Here is a 24,490-nt window from a genome sequence, read left to right on the forward strand (position 1 = left end):
AGCAAAGCACCAAAAGGAACTAAAAATAGGAGTGATGATGTAATAGGAGTGATGATGGGCCGGGGATTTAGCTCAGTGTCATAAACATCTGCCTGCCAAGCACGAGGTCCTGAGTTTGATCTCTGGTACCAATAAATAAATAAATAAATAAAGGGCTGGAGATTTAGCTTAGTGGCATAAGTGCCTGCCTGGCATGCACAAGATCTTGAGTTCGATCCCTAGCACAAAAAAAAAAAAAAAAAAAAAGACAAAGAAAAAAATAAGCATGATGGCTCAGAGAAGTTAACTAAGCATGGAGACAGACAGGGCAGGAGATAATTGCTTTTCATTATGAGCCTGTTAATTATTTTTAAGTCATATGCATATATTACCTTGAAAAAATTTTTTAAAAATTACACCTAAAAAAGGGGAGCATAAGTTTCTATGTAAATGTCTAGAATTGTAAAATGTGATTTTATCTGTTTATTTTAACTGCTCTCTTAAAAACAAGCATATAAAATTTAAATCCTCAATTCAGATGTTACTTATTCATAACTCTGGGAAAATATGTTTTGAATTTAATATAACAGAACAACCAACAGTGATAGATCTTTTTTTTGGGAATTGAACTTATCACCTCACACCTGCCAGGCAGGTGCTTACACCACTAAGCTAAATCCCCAGCCCCTTATAGTGATATATCTTTATTAAAGATGTATGGAAAGCTGGGGGTATTGCTCAGTGGCAGAGCACTAGCCTAGAATATATAATATCACAAAAAAGGGAAAAAAGGAAGTCAGGTGCCATGGCACACACTTGCAATCCCAGCACTCCAGGATGCTAAGGCAGGAAGATCACAAGTTTGAGCTAGACCAGGTAATTCAGTGATTTAATGAAACTCTGACTCAAAATAAAAACTACAAAAGGCTGAGGAGGTAGCTCTATTATGAAGGCCCTGAGTTCAATCTACAGTGCTCCCTGCTCCCAAAAAAAGAGAGGAAAGAGGAAAATTTATTAGAACTGGGATGTAATTCAGTAGTAGAGCACTTGCCTACCATGTTTGAGGTTGTGGGTTCAATCCCCAACACTGAAGACAAATAAATTAATAAAATAAAATTAATTTCTTTCAAAATGTATGAAAAACACTAATGCCAATAGTCTGAACTGAATTTCTTCCTTTTTGCTTTAATGGTTTTTGTTATATTTATTATTTTTGCAACATATACTTACTATAAACAATTTTAATGTTCAACCATGGCAATGGTACTTCCATTAACAATCTCGTTATAGCGAGTTCAAACAATACAGTTTTCCCAGAACCAGTTGGAGCACAAATCACAAAATTTCTATCTGTATAAAGAAGCTAAAAAACAAAACTGAATGAATTATACAATATATAGGATTCTACCCACACATTCTCAACTTGTTAGAAAACATGCCTTAGGAAGACTCTGTGGAATGATAGTTCAAACATTTTTTACTTCTGCAATTATTAAAATTGTAACCTTGTCCAGACTTTTCACCCTCAAAAAACACTATTAATATTTTATCATGCTGTTTTATTTATCAAAGAGATAAGTTAGACCTAGAATAAAATCATTCCTTTATCTTCTAGAGAAGTTCTTTTAAATGTAATAAGTATAAACCAACCCACCTATGGAAATCACATGTAATTTTAAAAAAAATTTCTGAGCACCTATAACGTCAATGAGTGTGGCCCTGAAAATATAAAGATGTTATCTAGTCCCTCTCCTTAGAAAGCATATCACCTACTGAGAAAAAGAAGTACTAAATGTGATAAGGTACTTACATCATCAAAGGCTTTGGACTGTATATAGTTGAAATATGGAAATTCTTTGAAAATACTTCTAAATTTTACCGCTTACAATAACATTAAGGAGTCAAACACTTCAAAATTTTAAAAATTGTTTATTTTTACTGAAAAATTCAGTTAAATGAATTCTGATGAGCCTTTAACATTTGCTATTTTGATGTCTTAAAGAGGGAACTAACAAATTATTGCAGTCTCACTCATTCTGAGAAGCACTTGCAAAGTCCCTATGCAAAATCAGATTATATAAGGATTATAACTTGAAAGTTAAACATGATAGAAGACATACAAGTATATAGAAATGAGTCTATTAGAACCATCTTCTTGTTTATCTTTTCCAAAGTACTGCTTTTTCTCATTTACCTTGTCTGAATCATTTTATTTTTATCTCTTTCTAAGGTTTCAAATTTAAGTTATAAGCTAATGATTAAACTTGTACTTCATTAACTGATGTGTATTTCTAGTCATGTAACCCTGAAGCCCTGGTTTTTGTTAATTTGTTTTGGCTGTTGACTTTAATTGTAATTATTGGAATACTTTCTCAAGAGAAAAAATTTAAACTATACTTCCCTTTAAATAAAAAGGTTTAGACATACTAATAAAAAAGTTAAAACATAGAAATAAAGAATAGAAATAGAAACAAAGAATAAAGTGTTTTCTTTCTAAGGTGAGAGTCTATTGCCAACTTGAGAGATATTTTATGGCACTCTTCTTACTCTGAGTCATACCTGAGTCAACTACATGTATTTAGCACACTGTATATGTAAAATGTTTTACTAGATTTAGAAAGTGGTCAAAAAAGGAGAAAATGAGTTCCTACAATTTAAGCTTTATAATCTATTAAAAGATAAAAGACAGATAATAATATATTTGAAAACACAGTTATTTAAGCATATGTATTTTTATGAAAACTCACGATTGTAGTGATCCTTTTATAATTTAAATCAATGATTGGGTGTGCCTGTAACCCCAGCACTCAGGAGACTGAGGCAGGAATATTGCTGTGAGTGTAAGGCCAGCCTGAGCTACACACTGAATTCAAGGGCAGTCTTAGTTGCCTGACAAGACCTTGTTTCAAAAAAAAAAAAATTAAATTAAATTAAATTAAACTAAAATCAAACTGTATGGCTTCTCTCCTCAACTTCCCCTCTCAAAGTACATAGATACAAAGCTCTAAATGATTTGCCTTGCCATAGCCACTCCCCACCTGATCCTACCTTTGTATTTCTGACTTCATGTGCTACTATTCTCCCTGCTAACTTATCTCCTCTAGCTATACTGGACTCTGCTATTCTTCAAAAACAGCCATGTGCCTTTCATGAAGCCTTCCTTCTGCTTCGATTATTCAATCTTCCTCGCAAATTTCCTTGGCTCTTTCACCTTCTTAATTGCTTGATCTTTTTTTCTCATAAAGCACTATCCTAATTATTACATTTAATTCTATATTCTGAACTTTCCATTTCAGTAGTCCAGATTTAATCTTTTTTTAACCTTGTTGTACATTTTTTCTTTTCTTATAATGCTCATTACCTAATGCTCATTACCTTCTAATATACTATATGATAGTGAGGCAGATAATCCCAACACTTGGGAAGCTGTCATTTGAAACTAGACTGAGATACGTAATGAGAATCTGATAATAAAAAAAGTACACAACAAAAATAAATACTCTATAACTTATTTATATACTGCTATAGATCTGTTCTTTTCCCTATCATCATCTCAAGAATGTTGACTCCCCAGGGTAAGAATTCACTGTTTTCTTAACTGACATAACCTAAATACCCAGAACAACACTTGGCATGTACACTATACTAAGCACTCACTTAGTATCCGTTTATACTTAATAAAGCAAGCAGTTAACTCATAATTCTTCATATTACTTTCAGTTATGCAGCATTTTAGAATATTTGTGCCAACACAATAATAGAATTTTGAGTTTGTCAATCCAGTCTTTCAGGAAATCTCATTTTTCCTTCAAGATATGCCTTTTCCTATAAAATATTTATTTGTAACAAGCCAAGAAGTGTGCTATCATGCTGGTTTTTCTCTCATTAGGTAGTTCTACATCAATTTATATTTTAAAAAATGAACCTTTGATTCAGAGTAGCTGTAGAATAAGTTTCCCAGCTCATAATAAAATTCAACCACAAACAACATTTATCATCACTATCAACACTTGAAATCAATTTTTTCCATTCGTTCAACAAATTCTCAGCAGTGTCACTGTAATTATATACTATAATAGGAAAAAATGTCTGCTGAACTGAAAAATGACAAGAGTACTGTGGCAGTATCAATCTGGAAAAACTTCTATTGTTCTGAGAATTCTAACACAGAAAAATAGTAAAATAGAATCAGCAAACATTGTATTTGAGTAACCTACAAATTCTAAAATTATCATGACTAGTTTTCAGTCTTTTGCTGCACACAATAAAGAATTACAGTTGAGTGAGTCCGATGGCAGATAAAATTTTGGAACAATAAATAGTAAACATTAGTATAGACAGTGGTCTTGGCTAACAAACATATCTAAACAATGAACAGAACCGCTTCAGCTCTACTATATAGCATGAACATCTTTAAAACTCTTCAAAACATAGTACCATAATATAAAAGCCTTCCAGTAAAAGATAACAATTCACCATCATACAGATAATAAACAATCATTAACTGCTTACTGCCTACTGCTAATGTATTTCTTGTTTCCATCCTGTTCCAGAGAGAAGAAAGTATAGCAGGGCTGAGACAAAACCATGTTAAACAAAAGCATCAAAGACTGGCTATATCTCAAATTTTGTATCATCCTATATAAGCTCCTATTGTCTCCTCCTCCTAATGTAATTAAATTCAATTATCTGCATTAAACAGATTTTTCATGAGTGGTCAGGCAAATATGTTATAACCATACAATACTTTAGAATTATGTTAAATGGGCCACTGTGTTTCTCTGACGTGATTGGCCAGCCCTCACACTATAGGGTGTACTTCTTTTCCTACTTTTACTTGGTCCAGACTTCCTCTGCAGAGCCTTTTTCTTTTCCTACTATTAATAAAACTCTGCTACCATTAAAAAAAAGTTATGTCAAATGGTCACCAGAATACTGAGGATTAGAGTTACTCTGACTTAGATTTTCCTAGCTTGACTGCCCACTATCTAGAATTTACTTTCTGTTTTTGCCAAAGAAACCATAACTTCTCTAGATCCTAGAGTACTCCCCAGCAACTAGTCTCTAATTCCATATAATTAAAGCATAATTTTAATAAGGTAACTTGACTGCTCAAAAACATCACATGGTACTGGCACAAAATCAAATGTGGATTAGTGGATCCCAACAGAGGATGCTAAAACAAGCCCAGGAACATTCGGCTATTGGATCTTTTATAAAGAAGCCAAAAACATACAAGGGAAGAAAGATGGCCTCTGTAGTAAACAGTAATGGAGAAACTGGCTGGCTATCCACATACAGAAGATTGAATTGAGAGCCACATATCTTACCTTGTACTAAACTAAAATCAAAATGGATCAAAGATCAAAACATTAATATAGAAACAATCTGCTGGAAGATAAAATAGGTAAACCTCTTGGGCCAGGGATTTAGCTCAGCGGCATAAGCATCTGCTTTGCAAGTTCTATCCCCAGTAACAACAAAAAAATAAAAGGTAGAACTCTTGAAAACACAGGCATAGGCAAGGACTTTCTAAAAAAAAAAAAAAAAAAAAAAAAAAAAAGAAATAACAACAAACATCAAAGAAATGGGATCATATCAAATTAAAAAGCTTCTGCCCGACAAGGGAAAAACTAACAGAGTGAAGAGACAACCTACCAAATGGGAAAAATTATTTGCTAGCTATTCCTTGAGAAAAGAGACTAATATCTAACAGATATAAAGAACTAAAAAAAAGTACAACCTCAAAAATAAATGACTTAAATTAAAAAATGCATATGTGAAATGAATAGACATTTCTCAGAAGAGGTACAAACAGCCAATAAATACAGAAAAAAAAATTCAACATCGCTGGCCATTAGAAAAAATTCAAATTAAAACAACACTGAGATTGTCTTATACCAAGAAGTATGGCCATCATAAGAAATTAAATAATACAAGCTGCTGAGACTGTAGGGATAGAGGAACTCTTACACTGTTAGTGGGAATGGAAACCATTATGGAAATCAGTATAAAGGTTTCTCACAAAACAAAAGCTAAAACTAAAAATCGTATTCAACCCATATTTTCCACTTCTAGATATTTTCCTAAAAAAATTAAAGACATGATAAAACAGTTATACATGAATACCCATGTTGATAGCCACACATTTAATAACAGCTAAATGGAAGTGGCCTGTTTGTCTATCAACAGATGAATACATAAAGAAAATGTGGTTTTTATAGTGGATTACTACTCTACCATAAAGCAAGATAACCTGAGACACCTGTAGGAAAATGGATGCCTTGAGACCATAATGTTAAGTGAAATAAATCAGACACACAAGCTTAAATATTACATGGTTTCTCTTATATGAGAAACACAAATTATAAATAAAGAGCAAAGTAAAAGGTAGATATTAGGAAACAGGGAGATAGATCTTTTGTAAAAGGGAAAGGAATCAAGAGACAGAGGGCAAGGGAGGGTCAGGGAGGGATAAGAAAAGAATTAAGGTGTGTTGTGTGTATGTACCAACTAGTCATAAGGAATTTAATCATTATGTACTATAAACATTAAGTACTAATAAAAAAAAGCCATGTGCCATGTACCTGTAGTACTACTTGCAAGGCTGAGGCAGGAGGATTACTTGATACCACAGGCTCAAGAAACAGCCAGGCAAAAGTAGTCTTGTCTCAAAAAACTCAATAAAAAAAAGGCTAACACAACAGATATTTATAAAATATAGTTATTAGCATGTATTAATTTTACAAACTATGAGCTTCACTGTGGAATTCCCATACATTTATACATTGTGCATTGAGTATATCCAGCTGCCTTCTTCTACTCTCTCCCCTCTACTGCCTTTTTTCTCAGCTCCCTTCTCCATCCCTACTCCTGTCTCTTTTATTTTCTGGTTGTTTTTCTTTCTTTCTTTTTTTCCGCATGTAAGAAAACTTATAATGCTTGTCTTTCTGGGTTTGGCTTATTTTGCTTAATATGTTGTCCTGCAGTTTCATCTATTTTTCTATTAATGACATGAATTTTTCTTCTTTTCATCTGAATAACATTCTTATTCTGTATATAAACTATATTTTCTTTATTCATTCATTTGTTGACAGGCACCCAGACTGACACCATATGTTAGCTATTGTGAACAGTACCACAGTATACATGGGCATCCATCCAGGTTTCTCTTTTGTATGCTGACTTTATTTCCTTTGGATATACCTGAAGTGAGATTACTGGGTCATATGATAGTTCTATAGTTTTTTGAGGAAGGCCATACTGTTTTCAATAGTGGTGTTATGGATTAAAAACTGATGGTCAACTCCAGCTGAATTAAATCAGCATGGTGCTGAAGGTAGATAGTCCACCTGAGGAAAGTTGTCAGCTTTCCTATAGAGACGTAGAGAAGACGAGTGAGGCACTGTGTGTTTCTCTAAGTGTTGCTCTTTTAAGCCATTGGTTCTCCTGAAGGAGCTTGTCATGACTATCTTCCCCAGTGTGAGTTCGACCACTGTGATCAGAGGAGCTCAGGACCTTGTTGGTGAGAGTGGCTGTGGTGCACTTTGGGGGAGATTTGATCCTTACTATGAGCATTGCTTCCTGGCTCTGGAGGGGGAAGATGTATGTCGTTTAATCTCCAGGAGAAACTTGTCATGCTGGCTTTCTGGCATGTACTCGACTGTTCTTAGCGTCGGAGGAGCTCGGGACCTCTGTGTTGCTGAAGATGGCTGCAGTACTTTTCAGGGCAGCCTGGTTCTTATTTTGAGTTGTTATTTCTTGTCTCCAATGTACAACCCTCAACCTACCACCACAGCTCCTTTACCCTGCTGGCATAAACTTTCTAGCTTCCACTGCTGACCTTTGGGCCTTCCCACCCCGGATCCATAAAACAGACTGGTGTGAGTCCTTCTAGTGGGCTCTAGACCTCCAATTGGTCTCATGGGAGGCACTGTCATGGACTCTTAAGTTTTCATTTGGACTCATGCAGACATTGCTGTGGGATCCAGGCCCTTGGCTGAATATTCTGGGTCTTTAGTGTTGTGGACAGATTTCCTGCACTTTCTGTGTTTAACTCTGGGTAACCATCATAAAATAATATTATAAATACTGTGTCCTGATTCTAATTGTTCTCCATACAACCCCTGACTATAAGTGGCAATAGTAATTTACACAACAGTGTATAAAGGTTCCTTTTTCCTTGACATTCTCATCACATATAATAATAATAGATACATTAATTATCTTGGATAATCATTTTAATGATCTATATAATAATAAAACACTGCAGACTTCAAAAATGTACGATTTTTACCCATTATACTTTAACAAAGCCAGCAAAATTTTTTTTAAACTTCACAACATTGATATGACCCTAAGGTACCTATTCAAGATCATCCCTACTACTCCTTTTCTCTCTGATTTTAGCCAAACTTCAAAGTTTATTCTTTCCAAACATATTCCACAGTTTTTTAATCTCACCCTTGCTCACTGCTATTCATTTGCTAGAACAACTTTCTAATTTTATGGACTTTATTTTTCAGTGTACTGGGAAATAGATAAATAAAGCACAACCCTTGTCTTCAAGTTCTTAGGTCACGAGAAAATAGTCACACAACCAGCTAGTGAATAATAATAACATAAAGTGCACTAGTATAGGGATGCACAGGGTATTAAATACACAAAGAGGATGTTACTGCCAGAAAATACAGAATACACTTAAAACATGTACACTAGTAAGTGCCTAACATGCAAACTGGATTATATATGAACTAAACTTGGGTTCTTTCAAATATTAGACTTGTAAAAAAATGCACCTAATCCATAAAATATCCGATTTCTTTTATTTCTCCTACTCATTTTAACTCTGTATGGCTGATCTCAACCAAAATACAAGGCATTATCTGTGATCTGTTCGATATAGCTCTTCCTACCCAAATTACAAAAAAAATTCTTGTATCTATCTGTAAGTAAATATGGTCAATATTCTTCAGAATACCAATCAAATACCTCTATTATCCAACCATATACTGGTAACATACAGTTCACAAACTGCCACCAGTCTGCAGAACACACTTGAAAACTATCATATGCACAAATCTCTTACATGACCCAAAAGACTCACTTTTCTTTATCAACCAAAATAAATGCATAAGAAAATAATGAAACAAAATATTTTAAAATATGGTCCATACATAGAAAATATTGTAAAACTGAGAACCAATATCTAGAATATACAAAGAACTCAAAAAACTAAATTATCTACAATTAAATACTGCTAAGAAAGGGGTGAGAAAAATGAACAGACACTTTATAGAGGAAGAAATCCAAATGGTCAACAAATTTATGAAAAAATTTTCAACATCTCCAGTCATTAGAGAAATTAAAACAACTCTAAGAAACCATGTTAGTCTAGAAAGAATAGCAATCATTAGGAAATCAAACAATAATAAATACTGGCGTGGATGTGGCAAAAAAAGTATTCTCCTATACTGTTGGTAAAAATGCAAACTAATTACAGAAATCAGTATGGAGATTGTCAAAGAAATTCTACACAATCCAGTTGCCCTCCTGCCACGTATCTTCTCCAAGGAGCTTAAGTCATCCTACTTCAGCGATATATGCATACGATATATGCATGTTTATAACAGGACAATTTATAGTACAATTTATGAATCCTGGAAGCAGCCTGTATACTATCAACAGATGACTACAAAAAGAAAATGTGGTATCTATAAAAAATGGAATATTATGCGGCTATAAAGAATGAGACATTTGTATGAAAATGAATGTACCTGGAAAATACAATGTTAAGTAAAATTAACCAGACACAAAACTTAAAGACAGTATGGTATCTCATCTGAATAAGTTAAAGTACAAACAAAGAAAATGATAAAGGATGGATAGAAGGGGACAAGGGAATGGATCTTTTGCACTAGGGAAATAGTCCAAAGGAACATGGGTGAGGAGTAAAGAGGAGAGGAAGGGAAAATGACAGGAATAAAGATGTGCCAGCTACAGGAACCTAATAGCTTCAATTAATGAAAACACTAACATGAGTTAAGAAAAAAAAAAAAGAAGAAGAAGAAGAAAAAACAAGCAGCTGGGCATGGTGGCACACATCTGTAATCCCAGTACTCGGGAAGCTGAGGCAGGAAGATTGCTGTGAGTTCAAGGCCAGCCTGGGTTACAAAGTAAATTCAAGGCCAGCCTGAACTGCATAGTGAAACCCTGTCTCAAAAAGACAAACAATAACAACAACAACAAAAAACAAGCTATACCATTTACATATAACCACTTCCAAAATAACTATTAACTGCATAAATTACAATCATGTAATAAAATTTAAAAATTATAAAAAGGATATAAAGTTTTTGCTAACATCATTAAATTATGATCAATTTCATAAAAACACTGTAAATTAATTTAAAGGATACGAATTTCTGTGACAGCCTTCAAGGAACCTAAACCAGTTTTGGCTCCACCTAAAAAAAAAAAAATCTACATACCTATATGGACATTTTTTTTTTGTCTTTTTCCTTTTTATCTGTATCAGGGATTGAACTCATGACTGCCTGCTTGCAAGGCAGGTGCTTATGTCATTGAGCTAAATCCCCAGCCCCTTATATGGATATTTTAAAAGATTTTTTTATTAAAAACTGCTTCAGTGAAAGTTAAATAGTTTTTATTATTGATAAATTTAAAATTATTCAAAAATAGCTTTGAAATAATGAAACATAATAAAATACAGAAACTACACATAAAGATAACCTACTCAAGTTAACTATATTTTTTATTCTTATTTATGGTAAGAACTATAGTTTAGTTTATATTTTTATAAAACCAAGTGAAGGGCTGGGGATTTAATTCAGCTGTGTAAGTGTCTGCCTTGCAAGTGCATGGTCGTGAGTTTGATCCCTGGTATTAATTTAAAAAATTTTTTTAAAAATAGAAAAAAATAATAAAACCAAGTGAAAAAGCAAGGAATTACCTTGAGCATCATGAGGCTGGAATTCAACAGAAAAAGATGGTACTCTGAAAATGTCGCTTCCAATTTCAGAACCAGGAAAAGTGTCATTTGCTTTAAACATGTTTTTACAATACTGAAGTTTCTGTTTATTATGGCTATAGTTCCATGGTTCCCCTTTGTTCATTTCTGTTTGGAAATTTTTCACTGGGCCAATGTGAGAATCCATGTTTGCAATGTCATTAGAATTAGTGCTTCCATGTATACTGTCACATATTTTAAATAATCTGAAAACAAAACAAGAATCACCACGTTTTTCACTTTTAGTTGTTTAGAATGCAACAACCTGCAATAAAATTACCCCCTTTAACATATTCACAGATTACAGCTTATTAAAACAGAGTTAATCATTCTCCTAAAATATTATTTGCTGATTCTTACCATTGATTTATATCTTTTCCCTAAACTCACACAAATCCTTTGGTGGTAGCAGCTCCCCAAGTAGCCCTAAGGATCTTTCACACCCTTTTGCAGTCTCCTACCAACTGAATTATTAAGTCAGGACTAGCATACGTAACTAGTAGAGTATTTCAAGAGTGCAAATGTATGTGAATTCCAAGGTTAGGTCATAAAATATTCCATCCCTTTTTCAAGGTTTCTTAGATGACTAACTCTGTGGGGATCTAATCATAAGAATGATCATGAACAACACTATGGAAAGGCCCATGTAGTGAGGTACTGAGGCCTCCTATCAACAACCAGCACTTTAGTCTAGCCAAAGTCAGTCAACTTGAAAACCGATCAAGGTATGTTACATGCATAGGCCAATTCCCCTCAGTGGACATCATTAATATATACTATAAACAAACATTAATGAAAAAGAAAATGGGTCCTATAGTCCCTGGCAAGATGACCAGACAGCATAATATTTTGACTGTAGCTCTGAGAGAGGTTGCCAGTATCTCATGCATTCTTGTGAGAGGGCACAGGCCAAAAATCTCAACACTTAAGTTGCTCCTAAGTTCCTATCTCACAAGAATTCTGAGAAATAAACTGCATCCTCTGAATAAAAATGTTTTCCATCTTAAGCCACTGTTTTAGAATAATTTTATACAACAATAAGTAATTTAACAACTACTGACTAAAATTAGCAAAGTGCTAAGCAGAAAGGGAAAAAGTCACTATAGTCACAGTAACTCACTTAACAGTAGTTAAATTTAACCAAAATGATTAGCTATACAAATATATAAACATTTATTAAATTTTTAAGAAAAAAATCAACAAATTTGTCATGAATTTAAAATTGTCAGCAATAGCATTCGGCCCCACAGAAAGATAATGTATGAAGCTTTCTTCTCAAACTGCTTGCTCAAGTTTTCATGCCCTAATCCTTCTTTCCCCCAAAAAGGAAATGAATTTAAGTATTTTAGCAGATCAAATCATCTCAAACATTACTCAATAACCTTACTAATATAAGAAATAATTATAGGACTAGAGATTTAGCTCAGTGGCATAGGCAACCTGCCTGGCGAGTGCAAGAGCATGAGTTCAATCCCTGGTACAAAAAAAATTATAAATTATTTACAAAGCTCTGGAAAACAAGGATATATATGCCAAAAGCACAGTCAAAATAATATTGAAAAAAGTTAAGAAAGAGCACATTTGAAACATTCACACCTCCTAATTTTAAACGTTTCTAAAGCTCCAGGGTGGGACTGGCTAAAGGTTGGCACACTTGTCAGTAGGTTGAAATCAAGAGTCCAAAAATAAACCCTTGTGTGGGTTTGGATGTAGAAAGTCCACCGAAAGCCCACATATTATTAAAAGCTCAGCCCCTACAATGGTGCTATGAGGAAGTAGCAGAAATGTTAAAGGATGGAGCCTAGTGAGAGGTTTTCTGGTTGTTAGAGGTTTGCCCTTGAAGTTGACAGTGGGAGTCTTCATCCCCACCCTTCTCCATGTCCTGACCATGAGTGAAGAATTTCTCTACCACACACTTACATCGTGATGAGCTGCCTCACCACAGGACCAAAAGCAAGAAAGCCAACTAGTCATGAACTGAAAACACTACCATCTTTTAATACCGTTTTTTCTCAGGTATTTTATTACAATAACAGAAAGCTAATACACACACATGGTATAATAAGAAACATATTTTTATCTGTTCCTAATTCCTAGATAGAGTTCCTAACACATTTGGAATTTCCTAAGTAATTGGAATAACAGAAGTATCTTGTTATTCACACAAGATCCTTCAAGAGACCTGAGTTCACACTGTGCTGATGAGATGACCCTGAGATAGCTTCGGCCCTGCGATAGCTTCGGGATGAGGACTGAGTATATTGTTAGAGTATTAAAGCTACCTCCACTACTGCTCCCCCTGTAACTTTCAGAGGGCAAGTGGAACTAGAGATTTGGCTCAATTATAAATAACCAATGATTTTATCAACAATACCCACATAATGGAATCTTTATTTGAAAATAAAACTCTAAGTAATGTTAATCAGAGAGTTTGAGTTGGTGAATACATCAAAATATATTTCAAAAATTCCATTTGTCTCCTAAATTGTTTTCAAAAATAGGTTTTTAAGGTTTTACTTTTGACTGACAAATAATTATCCATAGGACAGATACAATGGTGATGTTTCGATGTAAGTACTTAGTTATAATGAAAAAAATCAGTGTAATATAACTATTACCTCAAACATTATTTATAATGAGATCATTCTAAATCTTTTTCTAGTTATTTTGAAATATGTTAACTACAGTTCTCCTATACAACAGAATATAAGAACATAGTATTCCTAACTATAACTCTGTATTATTAACTAATATCTTTCATTTTTTCTTCTACCTCTTTCCCCAGGAGCTGATAACTGCAATGTTTTCTACATCTGTGTATTCACCTTTTTTAGATTCTACATATAAGTGAGATCATGTTATCTGTCTCTGTGTCTGGTTTCGTTCACTTAACATAACATCTAAATTTATCTATGTTCTTACAAACAATAGAATTTTCTACATTTTATGAATGAATATTATTCGACTGCACATACAGATGGTGTTTGACTTATACTGGGCTATATCCTAAAAAACCTAGTGTAAGTTGAAACTACTATAAGTCACAAATGTATTTAATACATCTAACCTAGAAAAAAAATCATTGTGTACTAGAGAGTATTGGTTATTACTCTTGTGACTGCATGGTTGACAGGGAGCTGCAATGAGTCACTGTGCAGCAAAATAAATTATGGTAATACAAACCCTAGAGTAAGAAAAGTCCAAAACTACAAATTTGAAGTATGGTTACTTCACATTGCTATTATACTACCATCAAGTAAAAAATCATTAGTCAAACTGTCCTAAACTGTGGTCTAACAGAATGTCTAACATATAATAGATTTTCTTTTGTTTTCTATTTTTCTCATTCAGATTGTCATATTTAATATTTTTGAATACTAATACTTAGTACACATAAATATTCAAATTTATTCACTGAATATTTACTTCATTTAACTAATTACCTTTTTCGGAATGCTGATGTGCTTTCTCCTTGATCTTCTACAATATTAACTAATTTTGTATCATCAGGAACATTCCTCTCAAGTGCTATCTCCATGCTCATGTCATTTTTATACCTCTGGGAAGACTCATATGTCAACTTTTCAGAAACATGTGATAAGTCAGTGTTATCTATTTGTCTAAAATTTAGATAATCTTGTCCATATTTGTTAGAGGTAAATTTGAATTTTTGTGTTGGCAAAATATAACTTGTATCTCTGTTAGTAATCTTTAAATTTGATGTTAACAGTTTTGGCTTCTTTCCCTTACCTATAAAAACATAACATTAATTATTACATATTTTCATGAAAATAAATTTTCGAAATTACAATGGAAAGATTTAATAAAAACTTTCAAAAGAATTACATATGAAAGCCAAGAGAAAAGTATTATTATAGTAACAAGATAATTTATAATACTATATATGGTTTTAAAATATATATATATGTATTTTCTGAAGGGAGCTAAGAAATTAATTCAGAATTATTAAAACTAATTTCAAAATGTATATTGAATCTACATTATAAAATAGGCTTGAAAGGAACCCATAAATGTAATATTTAACTACTTTAGCTACAAATGACATTATAAAAAGCAATTAAAATTCAAAATTCCACATAATCTACATGCAAAAATACAGTGGCCAATCATAAAATGCTATCCAATATGATATAGTATTTACATGATACAATGCTTTTAATTTTATAATCTTGCTCCTAAAATATAGCAATGTTTTAATCAGAGTGATGGAATTTTAAAGGTATCTTTAGTGACTTTTCAAGAATCTATGGAAGGTTTAAGGCAGAGTTTAGCAGACTCATCAGCACAAATTTGCTATACCATCCATTTATACATATACTACATGTATATTATGCATGCCAAATACTATTTGACATATTCAAGAGTATGTTACTTTAAAATACAGAGCATATATGTAAATTATGAAGCTTAATAATCAAATATATGCATGAATCTATCACTCGATTTAAGTAATAAAATTATACTAGAAGGGCTGGAGATTTAGCTCAGTGGCATAAGCACCTGCCTGGGAAGCATGAGGTCATGAGTTTGAACCCTGGTACCAAAACAAAACAAAAATTGTACCACAAATATCACATTATATAACACATATAATTTTAACATGAATTTTCTTGGTTTTAGAGGTTAAACTCATGGGCTCACAAATGCTGACCTGCTCTGTCTCTGAGCTGCATCCCAGCCTGAGTATGACTGTTTTTTGACTTTTATAAAAATGTTCTCAAATTGTACATAATCCTCTGCCTACTGCTTTTTTCACTCAGTATACATTAGACACCAGGCCCCCAGAGGATCTTACCTTTAGTGAAAAGCAAAGAAAAACTGAACATCAGTGACAGGAATTTTAATGGTAAGGAGAAAAATATTCATAGAGCAAAAAAGAATAACTGTATGATAGTGTACTGTATACTATGTATGTACAAATGAATGTGTGTATGGAGAAGGTGTTTTAGTGTCTAGATTTGATAAGCACTATTTTGAAGAGAAATCTCTTTCATTTTATTCCATTAAAATAAAGGAATTAATATTTTAATGTTATTAGATTTTTTATGTTGACTTGCTCTGCATGAATTTGATTTCACAATAAACACATAATAACTTACCTAACAATTTATGACTTTCTATTTCTTCTTCTAAGTCCTGAGTATCTGGAATTTCTGAAATCAGTGGAGCTGAGGGGAGAAACCAATCCAATGATTTTTCATTGTCTGGAAAGCTATATAAAATATAAAAATGTGAATATTATTATTATTCACCTTTAAGATATAACATCACACTATTAAGCATACTCAATTATAAAATCTGAGATAAACATTCTATAAATTAACTTTCTGTCACCTCTTTGATTTATCTCTATACAGCAGGAGTATTCTTAACACCTTTTTCCCTTTGTGTTAAGGGATTAATGATAATGCTGTATGAGATCTGTAACTTAATGGCTACAATTTCACGTCATCCATTTAAAATGCTTGTCAAAGGAAACTTAAACCTATTCCAATCTTTTTTAAAAAGTAGTAAATCTATGTTCAAACTTTACTACTTTTTAACAATCACTTATAGCAAATTACTTACAACATAACTCACCCATAATCATAAATATTCAACGTACATGCAACAGCATTACTGGTATTCTAGAACATTACTACAAATTAACGTTTTAACCCAAATATTCTTAGTCCAAAACTATCAATAAACTACAGAAAAATCTAAGAAACCAAGTGAGAACTACAATGCCTTTATAAGCCTACAATAACTAATGTGACTTGTGCCATACTTTTGACATCCTTACTCCTCATTTTTCAGCTGTGATTCTGTTAACTGATACTGCTTTAATAGTTGCTTTCCCACCAAAGCTGATTTGTCTTTCATTAGGGCAAAAAGGTAAGGACTAGGAAACAGGAAATATAGTTGAGAAGAGCACCATGTAGTCTGCCTGTCCCAAGTCCCAAGGATTTTAAGATTTATTTTTTTCTCTTGATTTAGGGATGTTATGCTCTCTGAATGAGACCATCTTTTACTTTTCTGCTTCTCATAGTGCCTAGCACATAGCTATTATGACCATATTTTCCAATTAAAAAAACATAGAACACATTACCTGACAATATCTGACAAACTGTCAGACAAGAGGCCAGATCATTTGAAATTTAGGAATATCTCAAAGGATCCCCTAGATCATACCTATTTCAACAATTCCCTAGCATGACTCACAACTCAGCTTATAGTCCTACTCCTAGCTATGGGACAGAATCCAAGGGAACCAAGCACAAACTTCTAAAGGCTCTGTCTTGTGAAGTCACACAGGACACATTTAATGCTCTACATCAGTGATAGTGAGATTTGTACAGTTTTCAATGATATAAAGAAGCCCGTGGCAACACATGTGCCATAGATTTGGCACCACTGCTCTAAGTAACGAGCTACCACCACATATTTGTATGTGAAATATTACCAGTGAGGGAAGCTTATTAGGGACTCAGTATCCAGGTCTATTAACTAGATACTAATAAATATCTTCTGATGCATAAATTTCAAAATCCCAGAAGAAAAGCAGGTGTTTAGGTTAAAGCATATTATTTGTACATGTAGTTTATATACATACAGGGAGCTACTGTGTCAGTAATGCTGGGAACCTTCTTGAAATCTTAAGTTTTCAGACTTCAGTCAAAGGCAACCAATGCAAACAGTCCTTTTTAAGAGTAGCAGCTTAGAACTACTGTAAACTCTTTTCTGCAAAGAACATTTCAAAAATCCAAGAAAGAGGAGAGAGACATAAGAGATACCCATCAAGCTCTACTATTCTACACCCTCATAAAATTAAGCTTTTCTATGATTTCCCTATTTTCTCTAGAGGTGCTACCATTCTCACAACACCAAAATCCAAACCATAATAATCTTTTTTTTTTTAATCAGTACCAGGGATCGAACTCACGACCGCCTGCTTGCAAGGCAGGTGCTTATGCCGCCGAGCTAAATCCCCAGGCCCCAATAATCTTTTTTACTCACTATATAAAGTCAGCTATCAGGTCTTATTGAATTTATAGTAATTTCTTATAACATAATAACTTCTCAAATTCATCATTTACTTTTTTTGCCACTATTGTAACCAAAATTCTAATCAATTTATGTCTGGTTGAGAACACTCGTGTCTTAACAGCCCACACTCACTCTAGGCTTCCTTTCTAATATATTGTACACATTCCTACCACATTGGTTTTATCATACAATTTCATTCAAAATCCTTCAATGGCTCCAAAATAATGTCAAACTTATATTAAACTAATGGGCTCAGACTAACTTAGTTTTAAATCTCCTATACATAACTTTTAGTCCAGGTCAATCTGAACTGCTTGTTATACACCGGCTACAGTTTGAATAAGTGGCCCCAACAACTTTTGTGTTCAAAGTCCTGGGGCTATTTGGAAGGGAGCTGAACCCTTAAGAACTAGGGCCAAGTTGGAGTACATTTGGTCACTAGGAGTGTGCCCAGGAAGGGGATATTGGAACCTCAGCCGCTTTCTGTCTCTCTTTGCTGCCCTACTTCCAAAGTGAGGGCTTCCTCTATCACATGATGATATATGCCATTATGAAGTAAACATCAGTGATCCAAAAGCAAAAGGTCAACTTACCATGGACTAAAATGTCTAAAATCATGAGCCAAAATCAATCTTTTCTTCTTATGAGTTGTTACCTCAAGTTTTTTGCCAGTAACAAAAAGATGAGTAACACAACATTTAACAGATAATACTTTGTGTCACATTTTTATTTAAAGATATTTCCTTTACTCTGCTTACCATGTACACTGCCTGATTCCCATATGCACTTATAAAAATTGCACTATTTTATCAAGTCATTAACCCATTCAACTGTTATTTACTAAGTACCACAAATCCTAACTACCAGGTAGGATTTTAGGCACTAGACCCTGTATTTGTTCAAAGCACAGTTCAAATTTTACCTTTTCCAAGAAATTTCCATAGTTTCTCAAAGATTTTCTCCTTTGTCTCTTCTTGTAGATTCAACCTATATTTCTTAGTCCTTACTATACTGTACAGATAGATTTATTAGAAAGATGGGCAGAAAGAAATAGGCAAATAGATCTGATATTCCCTGTAGATTGTAAACACCTAGGGCTTTGATTTTTTTATCTTCATTTACATCAGTAGTACTTGACACAATGTTTTTTATAATTAAATATACTGTTCAAGAAAGTTTGTTGATTTAAATACATGGGTTTTAACACAGAAAATTATGTTTTAAAAAACCAAATAATATTCTAAAAATCCTTAGCCTAGCATTTACTACTTAAAACAATCTACCCTCCATTGATATTTTTAAGCTTTATATCCCACTGTATCTCCTATAGGAATCATTTATTGCAGAAATTGTCTGTATACACTATCCCCTAAAAGAACTTAGAACTGTCCAATCTCCATTTTTGCCTTTCTCTTTCTTTTTTTCTTCCTTTTTTTTTTCTATAACATTTTGCCTTCAACTGCCAAACCTACTGAAGTTTCTCTCTTCTACCATAAAGTCTGACCTGATCATCTTCTACAAGATGATTTTCCTGCTGAATCTGAAACTTCATTGCAGAAACACATGTGTATCATTTGCTTTGCACATCTTTTTTATTTTTATTGTTAGAAAGATAATCATATACTCCAAAATGTGCTTGGGTCAGTTCTGACTAACTCCTGCTTCCCTTGTTGGATATACTTTTATCAAAAATATTCCAGCCCATATAATGAATTACAGTCACATTATTTAGTAATGACATTTGCATATGTGTTTAATCTCAGCTAGACTTAAAATTTTTGAAGTAAACATTTATTTTATTCTGTTTAATGTCTCCTTCACCAATTAATAGTTAATATTTGAATAAATGTGATTAAAATTAAAGGAAACGTTTCATTCGCACAGGTTAATATAATAGGAGCACACAGAAAATTTAGAATTGAGAACAATTCACATAAAATCCATTAAAGGTGATATTTAGGAGACTATCTACGTTTTATTCTTGTGGTCTTTGGTCTTAGCATGTTATTTCCATCCATATTTCCTGCCTATTATTGACTCTTTCTAGCCCATTTGGCCTTTGGCACACTTTCCATTCTGTTTCCAAAAGGTACCATCATTTTTGATCTAAGATATGTTCTATTAATTCCAGTCTTTACCTTGGCCAGTAATAACTTAATGAAACAAAAATGCAAATAGACATAAGGTAAACAGGCAAGAATCTACTTTTAAAATGGCAACATTTAACATGCTAAACTTCACTTAGTTCCTTATGTGTGAATTCCATGTTTTCCAAATATGTAACTGAAATATCATTTGTTGTCCCTTCATTATTAACTCAGAGAAAATTAAGACTGTTTAAAATTTTTAAAAATCTAAAATAATACACTATATTACTATTCTGCTGAGGCAGACTTACTTTTCAACTTCATCTCGGTTTTCAAAAAACATACTATCCACAGGAAACAAGTAGTCATTTGATTTTAGCATTGTTGAAAACGGGACTTTGTCATAAATCTGTAGGATATAGAAAGGGAGTTTATATTTTATTTGCAAAGACATAGAAAAATGTTTCTGGATAAATAATCATTAATTTTCCAGGATATCTAGCATAATATACCAACCACCACAGACAAGTCTTCCAGCTTCATTTTCTACAACTTTTTCCAAAACACCTCAATAATGAAATTCATTATTCTTTGCTTTTCTGCTCATTCAAGCATTTTCACACTTGTGCCCCTGTTCATATTGTACCAATACAATTTCTTTCATTCTCCACATGGCAAATTCTTAGCCGACCTTCAACGTAGTAAGTTACTGTTTCTACAGGCATATGCTGCTCTTTTTCTCATTCCAGTTACTTCCCCCTTTGTCAATACTACATCCCAATTTTTTCTAAATTCTTTTTTTTCCTAAATTCTGAAACATATATATAACATTCTATATGTGAAGTGAAATCAGACACAGACCATGAAACATGTTACTTATATTTTTCTGTGGTAGTTAATATACTGCAAACTTGTGCTCATAATAAATTTAAATCAAAGAAACTATATGAGCACCATCTTGTGGAGAAAGCTTCATCGCTAATTTAGATTATGTCTCTCCAACATTGAGACCTCCCTGATACTAGTATAAGACACAAGTAGAAGTGATGTAGGAGAAGAAGTAATGTACCCATGTTCATCTCTTGAGAAAATGGTACAGGTAAGAGTGTTAAATCTATGAACACTTTAGGACTGATCTAGAATACCATATTGCAAGGTTTTTCATTGTTTCTTTTAATTGCCCTCTTTATTTTTCTCAATTTATTAATCACTCAGTTATCAACAAAAATAGTAAAAAAAAAATGAAACAAACTAGTGTGGTTTTAAAAATGCCTAAAGCAATTAGACTATCAATGAAAACTAAAAGCCTAGAATAGTAACATAAGAAGCAGAGCACTAACTCAGAGATAAAAAATAAAAGCTTAGAATAATAGCATAAGAGGCAGAAGTGTCGTTCAGAAATATACTAACAGAAGCTGTCTTGTTTGTTTGTTTGTAATACTGGGGATCAAAACTAGGGCTTCTTACATACTAGGCTAAGTACTCTTCCACTCAGCTACACCCTCAGGCTACTCACAAAGTTTTAATATCTTTATTTGTATAACCAATTTCAGAACTTGAACAATTATCTGAAAAATATAAATTAAAATACTAGGCATTTTCTGTACTGGTCAAAAATTACTTTTTGAATTTTAGAACTGTGCATTTTTAATCAACAAAAAACTTTTACAAATAAAACTCACTAGATCACTTTAATGTAGTTTTGCTATCTCAGGAGTTAAGCAGAAAATCTTAAGGCTAACATTTATACACTTGAATTATTTAATCTAAACCAAACTGCAAATAACAACAACAGCAAAAAAAAAAAAAAAAAAAACCCTACAAATTCAAAGAATTTTTTGGTAAAAAAATGGGACATAAAGTATACAAAAATCCTCCTCTATAAACAGCAAATACTGTTACAAGAAGTTTTGCTTTCCAGTTCTCCCATGAAAGATATGTTTTGGTTCAGAATAAAAACTTTATATTATACTTTGTATAAAACTTGTACTTTTTAATTGATACTTTCCTATAGAAAAAAGATAATTCTTATCTAAAATTTCTCTACTTTCTCATTCTGCATTTTCTTGATAGCACTAATAGATAACTGATATTATATATATGTTTAATACCTTTCTCCCTCATGACCAAGCAGGGGCTTTATGCTCATTAATGTGTTATAATAACCTAGAGCAGTGTTTGACATACAGTAATTATCCACGCAAATTCATCGTGGGATAAATACATTAGCAATGATCAATTTATAAAAGTAATTTTCAGTAAAAACAATTTTTAATTAACTCTTAAAAATTTACTCCAAAAAATTTTTCAATTTAAAAATATAATTTTTGGCAAAGGGGTGGCACACGCGTGGGAGGCACGAGGATCTCTGTGAGTTCGAAGCCAGCCTGTGCTACAAAGTGAGTTCAAGGCCAGCCTAACCTGCATAATGAAACTGTCTCAAAAAAAAAAAAAAAAAGCTACATTTCAGTGTGTATTTGTGAGGTAAAAGATGGCTAAATTTTGAATTAACTAAAGTTGTGGGTTTAGATTCAAAATTTCTAGCTATGTTAAATTTTTCATTAGCTTTTGTTTTGGCACATTGCAAAGCACAAAAGATAACATCATCTAACCCAAGTAGTTTAAGTCTATTCTTAAACTTTTTGTAACTAATTTTTTGTTTTGTATTGTTTTACCTGTAAGGAAGTCTCACGCCTACTCTATACGGATGACATTTAGCATTTTCTTTAACCCTTATTTGATAACGTTTTCAGATGTGGTACCCACTCTTCATATTTACCCTTCCAAATACGCTTACTTCAGAAGTACCCAAAATGGTATAGAATAATTGATTTGCTATGAACCCTAGGTAAGTTAAGAAGTAGGGGCCAACACTGGGCAGAATAATGGAGCACCCGAAGGGCAGCAGGCAACTTGGCCAAGTGCGCGCACGCCCGCGCAGGTCCCCGACGGCGCCCACGAGGCGGACAGCGGAAGCGTGGCCGGCCGCCCACACTCGGCCCGCGCGCCCCCGCCTCCCACGCGCCCCAGCCTCCCGCGCGCAGTCTCTCAGCCCCGGCACACGGGAGGCTGAGCAGCAGAGGCCGCCCGGCGGGATTCAGGCACAGGAGGCTCCGCAAGCCACCGGTGCGAAACGCCGCCGCGGCCCTGTAGGCTGCGCGGCCTCAGCGAACAGCAGCGCTCGCCCGCGCTCGCCCGCCACCAGCCCTGAGAGGAATGCAGCCGCGGAGCCGGCGGGCCGGGGGCTGGGACTAGGCCTGGGCCGGGGCCGCCAGTGACCGCCCTGGCCTCATGCCGCCGCACAGCCCGCTGCCCGCCGCCCGCCGCCCGCTGCCCGAAGGCGGACGGCTCTGTGGACCTCTGTGGCCCCACCTTCCGCGACGGGTGTCCGTGGTCCTCAGCGCCCGTCCGCAGTCTGAGGCCGAGCGCCGATCCACCTGCCCTCGGAGGACCCCAGCCCGGTTCAGCCGAGCTCCAAGCAATGGATCGCCGGCCCCCACTGCTCCCTTGCACTTCTCCAGTTTTCTCCAAGTTTAGGTTTGATTTTGAAGAGTATATTGCCCCTACGATACTGGATCATTTTCATTAATACAGTCCCCAATCTTGGGTATAAAGGCTCTTACATCCATGTGTGTAACGGTCATACTTTTCAGCTTTCTTAAGCACAGATCTTGATCTTGAGTGTAAAGTAATCTCTTTCTAACTTAGCTTGCCTTTGTAACGCCCCAAATCGCTACTTCCCAGCCTTTCTCATAGAAACCTTAACTCTGAGACCTCCATTTTTCTTATTATCTAAAAAGTGTTTTACGTGTATTGTTTATTGCAGTATCACAGTGAAGCGGCAGCCAGTGTAATGCCAGGACTCTAGGAGGCTGAGGCAGGAGGATTACAATTTAACTTGGCAGCCTAGGAGTTTAACGATTTACCAAGGCCCTGCCTCAAAATAAAAAAGAAAAAGGATGTAACTCAGAAAGACCTAGATTTAATCTTCAGTACAGGGGAGGGGGTGGATCACAAGGACACTATTGAGGGTAATATTATCTTGAACTCATTTCAGAAATAAAATTCAAGTTTCAGAAATAAATCCTTTAAAAATGCGCTGACAGTTAAGTCTGTTTAATGAAAGTGTGCAAAAACACCAACAGTATACTCACGTTATAAATGTAAACAACTATAAAAGTTAAATTGTCCTCTAAAATTTCCTTAATCATTTTCTGAAAATTGGCATGGACTGCTTTCACAGAAAAATTTCTGTAGATGGTAAAATATCAGCTAATCAATGATGTCTGTCTTTCAGAGATAGACAAAGACCTTTTTTTTTTTTTTTTTTTTTTTTTTTTTTTTT

The 24,490-nt window shown here is 34.1% G+C and overlaps 1 protein-coding gene across 1 annotated transcript in view; it reads right to left on the minus strand.

The window, feature by feature from the left end:
* Nucleotides 1–23,638, minus strand: part of Hfm1 (helicase for meiosis 1) — an 87,465-nt gene extending 63,827 nt beyond the window's left edge. The window contains 8 exon segments of the mRNA XM_023561322.2: nt 1,210–1,342; nt 1,790–1,860; nt 10,398–10,445; nt 10,952–11,214; nt 14,452–14,758; nt 16,129–16,241; nt 20,457–20,554; nt 23,518–23,638. Coding sequence (XP_023417090.2) covers nt 1,210–1,342; nt 1,790–1,860; nt 10,398–10,445; nt 10,952–11,214; nt 14,452–14,758; nt 16,129–16,241; nt 20,457–20,527 — 1,006 coding nt within the window. The 5' untranslated portion in view covers nt 20,528–20,554; nt 23,518–23,638.
* Nucleotides 23,639–24,490: the final 852 nt, after the last annotated feature.

The sequence above is a fragment of the Cavia porcellus genome, unplaced genomic scaffold, assembly GCF_034190915.1.
Source record: "Cavia porcellus strain 051 isolate PalLab524CR breed Dunkin Hartley unplaced genomic scaffold, mCavPor4.1 scaffold_1, whole genome shotgun sequence".
NCBI classification, from domain to species: Eukaryota; Metazoa; Chordata; class Mammalia; order Rodentia; family Caviidae; genus Cavia; species Cavia porcellus.